Source organism: Arachis hypogaea, chromosome 13 (assembly GCF_003086295.3).
Source record: "Arachis hypogaea cultivar Tifrunner chromosome 13, arahy.Tifrunner.gnm2.J5K5, whole genome shotgun sequence".
Taxonomy (NCBI): Eukaryota; Viridiplantae; Streptophyta; class Magnoliopsida; order Fabales; family Fabaceae; genus Arachis; species Arachis hypogaea.
In genome coordinates this window covers 131,866,277-131,880,092 of record NC_092048.1, presented here as the reverse complement: position 1 = coordinate 131,880,092, position 13,816 = coordinate 131,866,277, and the positions used below count along the sequence as shown (strand labels likewise).

General features: G+C 34.5%; 2 protein-coding genes and 1 non-coding gene across 5 annotated transcripts; all 3 read right to left on the bottom strand.

The window, feature by feature from the left end:
• Positions 1-1,578: 1,578 nt before the first annotated feature.
• LOC112733616 (protein NRT1/ PTR FAMILY 5.6) lies at positions 1,579-4,577 on the bottom strand. Of its 2 annotated transcripts, none has more exons than XM_025782639.3 (4): positions 3,875-4,577; positions 3,549-3,766; positions 2,842-3,383; positions 1,579-2,531 (listed from the first exon to the last, which is right to left on the bottom strand). In XM_025782639.3, exons 1-4 carry the CDS (start codon positions 4,011-4,013, stop codon positions 1,685-1,687), a joined length of 1,746 nt encoding a protein of 581 aa, XP_025638424.1. In that variant the 5' UTR covers positions 4,014-4,577; the 3' UTR covers positions 1,579-1,684. The 2 variants fall into 2 exon arrangements, with proteins under 2 accessions (XP_025638424.1, XP_025638423.1); XM_025782638.3 differs by having other exon boundaries at positions 2,842-3,386; positions 3,875-4,145.
• Positions 4,578-5,092: 515 nt separating this feature from the next.
• On the bottom strand, positions 5,093-6,908 carry LOC112733619 (ras-related protein Rab2BV). Of its 2 annotated transcripts, none has more exons than XM_025782642.3 (3): positions 6,704-6,908; positions 6,340-6,541; positions 5,093-5,758 (listed from the first exon to the last, which is right to left on the bottom strand). In XM_025782642.3, coding segments are annotated over exons 1-3 (693 nt in total). In that variant the 5' UTR covers positions 6,706-6,908; the 3' UTR covers positions 5,093-5,269. The 2 variants fall into 2 exon arrangements, with proteins under 2 accessions (XP_025638427.1, XP_025638428.1); XM_025782643.3 differs by having other exon boundaries at positions 6,616-6,785.
• Positions 6,909-9,669: 2,761 nt separating this feature from the next.
• LOC112739506 (small nucleolar RNA R71) lies at positions 9,670-9,773 on the bottom strand. Its single transcript, XR_003170441.1, has one exon. It is a non-coding gene; the product is annotated as a small nucleolar RNA R71 (small nucleolar RNA).
• Positions 9,774-13,816: the final 4,043 nt, after the last annotated feature.

Below are 13,816 nucleotides of genomic sequence, written 5' to 3'. Positions count from 1 at the left end.
TACACATCCAAGTTTTTCTATTAACTAAGTCCAACCAAGTTGGTTTAACATAACAAAAATTAGTTATGGCTAACATTATTTCAAATTTTATTGTTTAGTTTGACTTAGTTCATAAAAAAATTTGGATATATAATATTACTTTTATTTATTTATATATATATATTTAAAAATTATAAATTTTAATCCTATGATAGCAGAAAAGTAAAGAGTTAGAATTTAAGATTTTTAAAATTAATATATATATAAAATAAGAGTATTTTAGTTATTTTTTATAATAAAAATATTGTAGTTATTTTTTATAAAAAAAATAATATTAATTTAAATTAGTTCAAGATTTAATTTACTATTTTTTCGGTCAAATTAATTTGACTGGCCTAATTTTAACAAAAATAACACGATTTAATCGATTATATATATTAAATTTTAATTAATAAAAAATATTTAAAAAAAAAAGATATTTTAATCGTCTTTACGTGAGTGACTCCGATATATAAATCATCATTATATTAAGAAAATATGTTTGAATGTTAATAGTAAAGTATCGAACTTAATATGAAGGTTATAACTTATGATCATGCAGATACGAATAATTAATAAAAGATGGGAACCAGCTTTATAAAAGAATATAATAACGCATCTTGGAACTAATAATAAGAGTATTATTTTGATCGTGGAAAACGAGGAATTTAAGGGAAGACATAATATATGCAAGCTTTTCTCTTTTGCAAGTTGCGAAGAAGTAAAGAATATATATGGAGGGGAAAATTTTAATAGCTATTCATCTTCGCTCCTAAACTTTACGTTTGTCAAGAACCTAATTCTGCTGAAATTTAAATGCATGGAAAAAAATAGTTTTAAATTATTCAGCAAAATCCAACGCATCTCGTCTTCACCGTTTTCATCGGCTAAAATTTTATATTCTTAATCTTGTTCTTTTTCTCATAATTTTTCTTCTCATCTTTTTTTCTTTTAAGGTAATAAAGTTAATCTATGAGCTTTTTCTAAATAGACGCTAATTGTAATTAACATATGAAAACAATTAATTTTAAAATATTTCATTATATATAGTTTCAGCTAGGAAAATTATCTATTTAAAGAGGGAGGGAAAAAAAAAACAATTCGTCATGTTTTAAACCCCAAAACGTTCCCAAGTATTTTTGTTTATTTTTTGTTTACAGTCTACACTATATTATTTTTGCTTATATATGTAAAATACAAATAGCCTTAAGAGTTAAGACTCACTAGAATGTATCATAGCTTGTGAAAATTGATTCTAACCAATGATGAGTATGAAGTATTTTCTGATAAGAAGATTTATTTTATATATATATAATTTTAAATTGTTAGTGAAGTAGTTAAGAAAATAGTAAAAGTAGTATTACGTACTTTTAAGATGGCATGCATGCTATATTATATTCAAAGCCCTAGGAAAAATAGTAGTGGAGTTTAATCATCACCTTAGCTTGTCCATCATGTCAGAGATCTTCTTCGTCAGTTATATCTAAATCGGTATCACATAATTGAACAATCTTAATCATATTATACGTTGTTTGTGGATATGGATAATATATAATAATCTGCATTTAAATAAAGTAGACACAATAATATATATTCAAGATATGGTTCAAGTGAAAATACAACATAACATAAGAGATGACATGAAGTTGGTATGTTATGTAATGAATCATGGCATGATGATATTGATATCCACGTCATCATTTTCCAATGTTCTCCTTTGAACAGTTTTATAAGTGTACCTTTTTGCCAAAAACACATACACACACAAATTCAAAGCACTAATCACTGCCAGAAGCCAATAAAACCTGTCCAAATGACTTGAATTTATGTCCTTCCCAATCCAAGCCTTTCCATTTTTGCCAGTGACATGATCCACAATTGTGATTAGAAAGCTGCTCAAGAAGTTTCCAACACCAATAACACTAAGATACAAAGCCATTCCAAGACTCCTCATTGAATCAGGAACTTGGTCATAGAAATACTCTTGCAAAGCAACTAAGGAAAATGAATCTCCAAATCCAATTAACAAGTATTGTGGTATCAACCACACAACACTCATGGTTTTTTTCTCTGTTGCATCCATTCTTAGTCTCTTTGATTCTACTAATGCTGCAACAACCATGACTATGACTATGAATGTTAAGCCAATTCCCATCCTCTGAAGGATGCTGATGCCTCTTTCATTGCCAGTGACTTTCCTCAGAATTGGAACAATAATCTTGTCATAGATAGGGACAACTATTAAGGTTCCTATGGCTGCAAAAGAGGTAATGGAAGCTGGTGGGACATTGAAACTGTTGTTGCTTATCTTTAAGTTCATAGCAGCTGCTTGTTTCACAAAGAGTGTTGTGGCTTGTGCTACACAGATTCCAACTATTAGTGAAGTTACCCAAATGGGGATAACATTGAGAAGCAGCTTTGTCTCTTCCACTCTTGTCACTGTTGCTAATCTCCATGGATTCTCATTCTCCTCAACATTTTTGTCTTCGATTATTGCAGCCTTGTCAAGAAACCTATTCATTGAATTAATTAAATTTGAGTACTTATATTCCAGTTAATACAATAGGTAATGGTCTAATCTTCATGGTAAATTAACATTCATTCAAAAAGCATGTGCTTTCTCTGTTGTTAGACCGGGTTTGGTAAATGTTTGGAGCAGAAAAAAAAATCTATATTTCTGTCTACATGATTGAATCAATGTATCTCGATACAAATAAAGATATATAGAAAAATAACAATAATAGATAGATAAAAGAGAAGAGAATAGAGAGAGTGCATTCCATTGAGTTGTAAGCATTGAAAGTGCAAGATGCATTTTGATACCTGAGCCTGCTGGTATGGCTTAGAAGCCTTCCATGGGACTCTGACTTTGAGACTTGATACAACATGGAAGGACTTGAAGGATGGGACAATTTCCTCTTCCTTATGGCCGCAATTAGCACCTGAAAAACCGGGGTTAAAGGGTTCCCTTCTGGTCTCCTATACCTGTAAAATGACTTCCCCACATAGAAAGTCATAACAGTGAGTGTCATAAATATAGTGATGACAAGACTTGCAGTTCCCCAGCCAAAGTCATCTTGAACATAAACAACCAATGTTGAACCAAGAAGCAATGCAAAGCACAATGAAAAGTTCCACCAGTTGAAGAAAGACATCTTTTTCTTCCTCTCTTGGGTGTTGTCGTCATCATATTGATCAGCTCCAAAGCTTTGCAAGCATGGCTTGTATCCTCCAGTTCCCAAGGAGATAGAGTACAAGGAAAGGAAGAAAACTACTATATGGAGCTTCCTAGGCTGGTGACATAGATTGATGTTGCATGGCTTTAGACTTGGTATGAACTGAGACATAGTTAACAGGCTTAAACCCTGCTTTGACAACAATAAATGAGAGAACCCATTTGAGAAAGTATCATTTCTTGGGAAAATCTTGATAGTAAAAGAAGATTTATGAAGACAGGATCCTTGAATCTTGAGGTGTAATAATAAATATAGTATGGTGCATACTAAATGGATAAGACACTAGAGATATACCATGATGTATACAAGGGAAGAAAGCAGGATCATAAGAAAGCGGCCAGTGTATGCATCTGCAAGAAATCCACCTATAAGAGGTATGAGGGTTGTTGTTCCTGTCCAATAGTTTACATTTTTTGCTGCTGTGTTGAGATCTTCATGTATCACTTTAGTCAGATAGGAGATTAGGTTAATGGCTATCCCAAGGAAGCTTACCCGTTCACTAAACTCAATTGCTGCTCCAAATTGTAACACAATATTAACACTTGAAATAACATAAAAAAATGCTAGAAAGAAAGAAAATGCATAGAGAAAACCGATATGAAGAGGTTTATATATCTTACTGAGGACAAAGAGAGAAGCTTTCCATGAACCAGTAGAGGCACGGAGAGGAACTCTCCCTTTGTAATCCTTAGAAGCATCAAGCACCCATTTCTCTTCTTCTTCTTCTTCTATCTTTCTCTTCTCCAATTCTTGCTCCATTTCTAATGGATGATGTAGAATTATTGAAGGAGCCTCACTAGGAAGCTATGTTATATAGACAAGGAAAAAGGAAAAAGTCGAAAAAGTAACACGCATTTTATGGTTGGTACTTGGTAGCCTTTATTAGTGGCATTGAGATGCATGCATTGAAGGAAACTATTAACCAAGTTAGCAAGTTTCTAGATTTAAGAATATTGCCATAATTTAGTTGTAATTTGTGAGATTGATGTAAAAAAGATCATTGAATCTTGGATTGTAAATGACTCTACCCTTTATGTTCATCCAATTCTAGCAAATAATAATGGCGATCGGTGTGATTCAAATGACCATCGATCTATGCAGAATTGAATGAAACTGTGCTGCCATTAAAAGTACACACCTTAAATTGAATCAGATTCTCTTGATTGGAGTAAAATTTAAGGCACATAGGGCCTCTACACCATTCAAAGCTCACAGCAAGTCAAAATACAGATGCAAGCAATTAAATCATAACCTATAATGTAAAAAACAAAAAATACTAGTGGTAATTATAAAAAAATCACGAGTTACAAATTAAATTAAAATGTTTCAAGACAAGGTGAGAATTTTATGTATTAAAAGTCATGGAAAAGCATAAGTTCTCTTTGCTTGCCAATGGTTCCAGCCTTCACATTTTTGAAGGTTATAAGATGATCGTACGTACCATGGTATCATCTTGCTGGGACAGATACCAAAAAGGGGAACCATTGAACCAATAACTGGTATTTATTATGCAGGAAAAAAAAAGGTGCTGCAAAGCTATCACAGCCATACCCAAAATATCACATCCAATTAGAAGTGAATAAGGCATGGTTTATAAAGCTGTAGCTGGATTCTCTATTTTAAGCGTTTCCTTTATAAACCATGCTCTTAGATTGAGGCAGATGCCTATAAACATCTTCTGGATAATAAATACTTTTACCTCACATCACACTATCAGTACCCAACTCCAAAACTAAAATTGTTTTTAGTCATTTGAAGCAGATAAACAAGAGCATTCATACAATTTGAGCATTAATATGCATTTTAGAAAACAATACAGCAGAGCTGAGGATACAAAATTGTTAAAAACAGTGTGATATATATATATATATATATATATATATAGATTCATTCTGAGCTGTGTTTGTTACAGAGACTACTATTGCAACTATTCCTCATTGTCTCTCATTAGTACTCTTTACAGTTACAAAAAAAGGAAAAAGAAGAAAAGCAAGAAAGCATGCTTGGAATGAATGTTAATTGGAGCAACACGTTGATTTGTTTTGGGCATTAGCGGGCATGTTAGCAGAAACATTAATGGAAGTGCCCTGAGGAATGGTAGAAGAAGCTGCTTGCTGTGCAGCCAAGGCCTTCTTGCTGATAATGTGATAAATATCAAACAAGATGGTCTGGAAGGCCTTGTCCACGTTGAAGGCCTCGAGGGCGGATGTCTCGAGGAAGGCAAGGCCTTCCTGCTCAGCTAAGTTCTGAGCATCTTCAGAGGAGACTGCCCTGAGATGGTTGAGGTCGTTCTTGTTTCCGGCCATCATGATAACGATGTTGGAGTCAGCATGGTCCCTCAGCTCCCTTAGCCACCTCTGCACATTGTCGAATGTTTGCCTCTTTGTTATGTCATACACCAACAATGCACCAACTGCACCTCTATAGTATGCACTTGTGATCGCTCTGTACCTCTCTTGTCCTGCTGTGTCCCATATTTGTGCCTTCACTGTCTTCCCTTCCACCTGTGTTTTGTGTTATTATATATGCCTTATTTCCAACCTACACTATTCACTCTTCTACCTTCTTTACTAACTAACTTGTTATCTACCTATTTCATCATGCTTAAATTGATAGGAAGACACTATCTTATTTAACTTAATATTTATAATTACATACTTATTACGTTTATTATTACTCAATTATTCCAACAGTAATTAAAGAATGCAAAATAAGATAATTTTGTGATGCTTTGAGCTGATATTATGTTCCAAATATTTTTGTTCGACTATGCTATATGTACACTAAAATCAGTATAAAATACGTATTAAAATAAATTAAACCATACATGTATTTATACACAAATGTATTGGTGGCTGATTTTGGTGTACGGATCGGATAGCATTTTTTATTTTCGTTTTATGTGATTTTTTTCTTTCACAAAATCATAAAAAACAAAAAAATCTAAAATGAAATTTCAGATAATTGATTTGTTGTTTTGCACTCTGAAATTGAATTGATAGTAACTATTGAAGAATACGGAAATGTTGGACATAAAGAAGAAGAAAAAGGAAGATTTGAAGAGAGATGGCATTAGAATACGTACCTGCAATGTTCTGGTAGCGAATTCAACCCCAATGGTGGACTTGGACTCCAAGCAGAACTCGTTGCGGGTGAACCTGGAGAGGATGTTGGATTTACCAACACCTGAGTCACCAATGAGTACGATCTTGAAGAGATAATCGTATTCATGGTCCACTTTGTATGCCATGCCTCTAATTTCCAAGACCTGAACCACCACCCTAAACCTGCATCCACATCACATCATATATCATATACATAGATCTGCACAAATATGCATGCATTTCCAATTAATTATTACCATAAAATTGAAGAAGAAGGATAGGATGGGGATGGAGATGGATTGAAAATTCAAATTAGAAATTGGGCATGCATTTTGAAAGGCCTACATTGAGTGCCAATAAACGAATGACAAGCCACTTTGGACGGAACCTCAAACTCTCAGCACTCGTGCATTTCCACCTCAACTCTTCAACTAACATTATATTCCTTTTATATTATTTTTATATATACGATAAACTATATCATATCATATCATATCATATGTCACTAAACATCTCATTTGGAAATTTAAGAGAACAACAAAATGAGTACATTCATATCTTTGGGAGTAACTAACTTTACCTAAACGGCTAAACATAGCTCAATCAGTGCTTAATAATTGAGGTTGCCACACAAACTTAATTACTTATACCAAAACATCATTTTATTATTTAATAATATCAACGGTATTGTAATAATAATAATAATATAGCTCAAATGGCATAGTCTCCCCATGTTCTACCATTTAATTTTGTTGTACAAAGGCAGATGAAATATTTGTAATAATTATTCTTATGGTTAATTACTCTATTAGTTTTATAATTTTATTAAATTTACAGTCAGATTTTTATATTTTTTTTATAATTAGATTCCTACACTACTTTTAGTTTTATAATTAGGTCTTTATCAATGTAAAAAATATTATAGTTAAAGGAATAGTTTTCGCAAATTGAAAATATCTACAATTAAAAACCTAATTAAATTTTGACTATATATTTTTTTGAGAGAAATATTCTATTACGTTTTTAACACGAAAAGGATCTAACTATAAAATTAAAAATAGTATAACAATCTAATTAAATATATATATATATATATATATATATATATATAATTAATTAATTATAAATTTGGTAAAATTATAACTAGCAACATATAAATTCCTTATTCTTATATAGGATCATATTATTCTATTTTCTAGAGAAAATAATTGATAAATAAAAATATATTAAAAGTCAGATTAAAACTAGTACATACACTTTAATTTGTTACACAATACCTCCATTTGGATGACTCAAAGTATGATCTATGGTCCTTAGTTCGGAAAACTTTTATATGCGTTGAACTTGAATTATATTTCCTCTGCATTTTCATTTTTCAAACACAATATTCAACCATGCAAGAAGCTCATAATTTATGCCTGCATAGTTCTGATCGGTTACAATTTACAATATTTCTTCGCTGATTCCTTGAAAAAGAAAACACTAGGGCACATTTGAATTTAGCACAGTTGATATAAACTAACTTGGTATACAAACACTAGGTCAATTTCTTAACGAGTTAATTTAGTCAACGAGGCAATCGTTCGAAATTGGAAGGAATATAATTTTCATTTTAAACCAAGATACTCCCTTTTTTTCTGGAACAAAATGTATGATGACCAAAAGTTTGATTAATGAAACTCTCGTTGATTGACTCGTCGGCTGGTTCTCTTAATTAATTCATGACTAAGAACACCAAAGCAATATATTCCACAAAGCTAGTTTGAATATAAATTTATACGATTACTAAAAATATCTTTATATAAAAATAATTATTTAGATAATTTAACATATTTAAGTAAAATACTGACAAAAACTTATTATACTTTAGTTATCATGAAAAACTAATTTGATCAGGTAATTCTCTTCCAAAAAAAAAAAAAAAACTTTGGTAAACAATGATTCCCTTTTCAATTTTTTCTGTGAAATTGATGAACAAATTCAATGGACGCATGTGCAAAGCACTTGTATAATATATTAGTGTAACTTCCTGCAAAGTTCTCGAGTCTGTATTAAATAAGATTGGAATATTTCACTTTCAAATTTCCTACTGTCTAGACTAAGATTGGCACAATGTGTAAAAAATTAAAATAATTATACTATATAATATAAATTTAAAAATATTATATTAAACTAATTTATTTAATTAAATAGTTAGTTTATTCATCCAATATAATTAATTTTGAACAAATAATTTCATCTTTATTTTGGTGTGAATATTTTTCATAATAATTTTGATAGGTAATCAATTAGGATGACAGATAACTGCAGTCAACTAATATATAGACTGTAAAAGAAGTCTAACAAAGAGAAAAATAACTTAAATTCATATATAATTTTTTTTGAATTTTTTCTTTGGAAAAAACTTAAATTTAAATTATCATAAAAAATACCAAAACCAAATGAAAAGAAATATCCAAAATTTAAAAATAAAACATATAAAACCAAATAAAAACAAACATTTAAAATTATTGTGAAAAAAATAAAATAAAAAGAAACATCTGAAATGTAATGAAAAAAATCCAAAACTTAACAAAGAAAAGATATCTAAAATTATTTTTAAAAAATTCAAACTCTCCTTCTTCTTATAATTCGAACCCCCTCCCTCTCTCTGTGTTCAAATTCTCCTTCTTCCCCCTTCTTCATTCTATTCTTCTATTCTTCTACTCACATAAAGGAATCTCTATACTGTGGCATAGAGGACTCCTCTTTTCTGTTCTCTTCTTTTTCATATGAGCAGGAGCAAGGATAAGAACATTCTTGTTGAAGCTGATCTGGAACCTGAAAGGACTCTAAAGAGGAAGCTAAGAGAAGCTAAAGCACAACACTCTGAAGAGGACCTGGCAAGATTTTTCTAAAAAGAAGAAGAGATGGCCGAACCCAATAACAATGGTGGAGATGCAAGAAAGATGCTTGGAGACTTTATTGCATCCTCTTCTGACTTCTGCGGAAGGAGCATCTAAATTCCTGCAATTGGAGCAAACAACTTTGAGCCTAAGCCTCAATTAGTTTCTCTAATGCAGTAAAATTGCAAGTTTCATGGACTTCTATTGGAAGATCCTCATCAGTTTTTAGCTGAATTCTTGCAAATCTATGACACTGTTAAGACTAATGGGGTTAATCCTGAAGTCTACAGGCTTATGATTTTCCCCTTTGCTGTGAGAGACAGAGCTAGGACATGGTTGGACTCACAACCAAAAGATAGCCTGAACTCTTGGAAAAAGTTGGTCAATGCTTTCTTGGCCAAATTCTTTCCACCTCAAAAGTTGAGCAAGCTTAGAGTGGAAGTCCAAACCTTCAGACAGAAGGAAGGTGAATCCCTCTATGAAGCTTGGGAAAGATACAAGCAATTGATCAGAAGGTGTCCTTCTGACATGTTTTTAGAATGGAGCATCATATGTATATTTTATGATGGTCTGTTTGAATTGTCCAAGATGTCATTGGACCACTCTGCTGGTGGATCTCTTCATCTGAAGAAGACGTCTGCTGAAGCCCAGGAACTCATTGAAATGGTTACAAATAACCAGTTCATGTACACTTCTGAAAGAAATCCTATGAATAATGGGACAACTCAGAAGAAAGGAGTTCTTGAGATTGATACTCTGAATGCCATATTGGCTCAGAACAAAATATTGACTCAGCAAGTCAATATGATTTCTCAAAGCCTGACTGGAATGCAAGCTGCATCCGGCGGTACTAAAGAAGCTTATGACCCTGAGAATCCTGTAATGGAAGAGGTGAATTACATGGGAGAATCCTATGGAAACACCTATAACCCTTCATGGAGGAATCATCCTAATTTCTCATGGAAGGATCAGCAGAAGCCTAATCAAGGTTTCAATAATAATAATAATGGTGGAAGAAATAGGTTTGGCAATAGCAAGCCTTTTCCATCCTCTACTGAGCAACAGACAGAGAATTCTAACTAGAGCCACTCTGACTTAGCAACCATAGTCTCTGATCTATCTAATACCACTCTCAGTTTCATGACTGAAACAAGGTCCTCCATTAGAAATTTGGAGGCACAAGTGGGTCAACTGAGTAAAAGAGTTACTGAAACTCCTCCTAGTACTCTCCCAAGCAATACAGAAGAGAATCCAAAAGGAGAGTGCAAGGCCATAAACACGTCCAACATGGCCGAACCTGGAGAGAGTCAAAAGGCAGTGATTTCCAATGAGGAAGACCTCAATGGACGTCCACTGGCCACTAAGGAGTTCCCTAATGAGGAACCAAAGGAATCTGAGACTCATATAGAGACCATAGAGATTCCACTGAACTTATTGTTGCCATTCATGAGCTCTGATGAGTATTCTTCCTCTGAAGAGGATGAAGATATTGTTGAAGAGCAAGTTGCTCAGTATCTAGGAGCAATCATGAAGCTGAATGCCAAGTTATTTGGTAATGAGACTTGGGAGGATGAACCTCCATTGCTCATCAATGAACTAAATACCTTGGTTCAACAGAAATTACCTCAAAAGAAACCGAATCCCGAAAAGTTCTTAATACCTTGCACCATAGGCACCATAACCTTTAAGAAGGCTCTGTGTGACCTTGGGTCAAGTATAAACCTCATGCCACTCTCTGTAATGGAGAAACTAGGGATCTTTGAGGTAAAAGCTGCTAAAATCTCACTAGAGATGGCAGACAATTCAAAGAAACAGGCTTATGGACTTGTAGAGGATATCTTAGTAAAGGTTGAAGACCTGTACATCCCTACTGACTTCATGATCCTAGACACTAGGAAGGATGAAGATGAATCCATCATCCTTGGAAGACCCTTCCTAGCCACAGCAAGAGCTGTAATTGATGTGGACATAGGAGAGTTAGTCCTTCAATTGAATGAGGACTACCTTGTGTTTAAGGCTCAAGGATCTTCTTCTGTAACCATTGAGAGAAAGCATGAAAATCTTCTCTCAATACAGAGTTAAACAGAGCCCCCACACTCAACTTCTAAGTTTGGTGTTGGGAGGCCACCATTAAAGCTCTGAGTCTCTGTGAAGCTCTCTAAGAGCTTCACTGTCAAGCTATTGACATTAAAGAAGCGCTTGTTGGGAGGCAACCCAATGTTATTTAATTATATTTATTTATTTTTCATTGTTATTTTATGTTTTCTTTAGGTTGATGATCATGTGAAGTCACAAAAACAAATGAAAAATCAAAAACAGAATGAAAAATAGCATCAAAAATAGCACACCCTGGAGGACAGGCTTACTGGCATTTAAACGCCAGTAAGGATAGTAGAATGGGCGTTTAACGCCCAGCCTGGCAGCATTCTGGGCATTAAACGCCAGAATGGGCATCTAACTGGCGTTTAATGCCAGGAAAGGTAGCAGAGCTGGCGTTTAACGCTAGGAAAGGTAGCAAAGCTGGCGTTAAACGCCAGAATTGGCACAGAATGGGTGTTTGAACACCAGATTGGTGCAAGGAGCAGAATGCCTTGACACCTCAGGATCTGTGGACCCCACAGGATCCCCACCTACCCCACCTCTTCTTCTCTCCTCTTCACACCTTTCCATAACACTCTTCCCCAAATACCATTAACCAATCCCATCAATAACTCTTCCCCAAATACCTTTCACCTATCAAATCCTACCCTCTTCCCCATATCCTCTTCACCACTCACATCCATCCATCATAAACCCCACCTACCTCACCATTCAAATTCAAACCATTTACCTCCCAAACCCACCCATTCTCACATGGACTCCCTCTCCCTCCTACCCTATAAATACCCCTCCTCACTACCTTCACTTTCACACATCACAAACACTTCTCTCCCTTAGCTGAACTACTACCCCCCCTCCATCTCCTCCATCTCTTCTTCTTCTACTCCTTTCTTTCTTCTTTTGCTTGAGGACGAGCAAACATTTTAAGTTTGGTGTGGAAAAAGCCTTGCTTTTTATTTTTCCATAACCACTAATGGCACCTAAGACCGGAGAAACCTCTAGAAAGAGGAAAGGGAAGGCAATTGCTTCCACCTCCGAGTCATGGGAGATGGAGAAATTCATCTCAAAGGTCCATCAAGACCATTTCTATGAAGTTGTGGCCAAGAAAAAGGTGATCTCTGAGGTCCCATTCAAGCTCAAAAAGAGTGAATATCCGGAGATCCGACATGAGATTCAAATAAGAGGTTGGAAAACTTTCACCAACCCCATTCAACAAGTCGGAATCTTAATGGTTCAAGAGTTCTATGCTAATGCATGGATCACTAGGAACCATGATCAAAGTATGAACCCGAACCCAAAGAATTGGCTTACAATGGTTCGGGGGAATTACTTGGATTTCAGTCCGGAAAATGTGAGGTTGGCATTCAAATTGCCAATGATGCAAGGAGATCCTCACCCTTTCACTAGAAGGGTCAACTTTGATCAAAGGTTGGACCAAGTCCTTAGGGATATTTGTGTGAAAGGAGCTCAATGGAAGAGAGACTCAAGAGGCAAGTCGGTTCAAGTAAGAAGGCTTGACCTCAAACCCGTGGCTAGGGGATGGTTGGAGTTCATCCAACGCTCTATCATTCTTACTAGCAACCAGTTTGAAGTTACAATAGACCGGGCTATCATGATCCATAGCATCATGAATGGAGAGGAAGTAGAAGTTCATGAGATCATATCCCTAGAACTCTATAAGGTGGCGGACAAGCCCTCCACTTTGGCAAGGTTAGTCTTTCCTCATCTCATTTGCACCCTATGCAATTCAGCTGGAATTGCCACAGAGAGAGACATCCTCATTGAAGGAGACAAGCCCATCACTAAGAAGAAGATGGAGCAAACAAGAGAGCCCACTCATGGACCTCAACAAGAGCATGAGGAAATTCCTCATCTAGAAATCCCTAAGATGCCTTAAGGGATGCACTTTCCTCCACAAAACTATTGGAAACAAATCAACATCTCCTTAGGAGAATTGAGTTCCAACATGGGGCAACTAAGGATGGAACACCAAGAGCACTCCATTATCCTCAATGAAATTAGAGAGGACCAAAGAGCCATGAGGGAGGAGCAACAAAGGCAAGGAAGAGACATAGAGGAGCTCAAGCACTCCATGAGATCTTCAAGAGGAAGAACTAGCCGCCATCACTAAGGTGGACCCGTTCTTTAATTTCCTTGTTCTTATTTTTTCTGTTTTTTGAAAATTATGCTTTATGTTTTGTCTATGTTTGTGTCTTTATTACATGATCATTAATATCTAGTGTCTATGTCTTAAAGCTATGAATATCCTATGAATCCATCACCTTTCTTAAATGAAAAATATTTTTATTTGCAAAAGAACTAGAAATACATGATTTCGAATTCTATCTTGAAATTAGTTTAATTATTTTGATGTGGTGGCAACACCTTTTGTTTTCTGAATAAATGCTTGAACAGTGCATATTTTTGAATTTGTTGTTTATGAATGTTAAAATTGTTGGCTCTTGAAAGAATG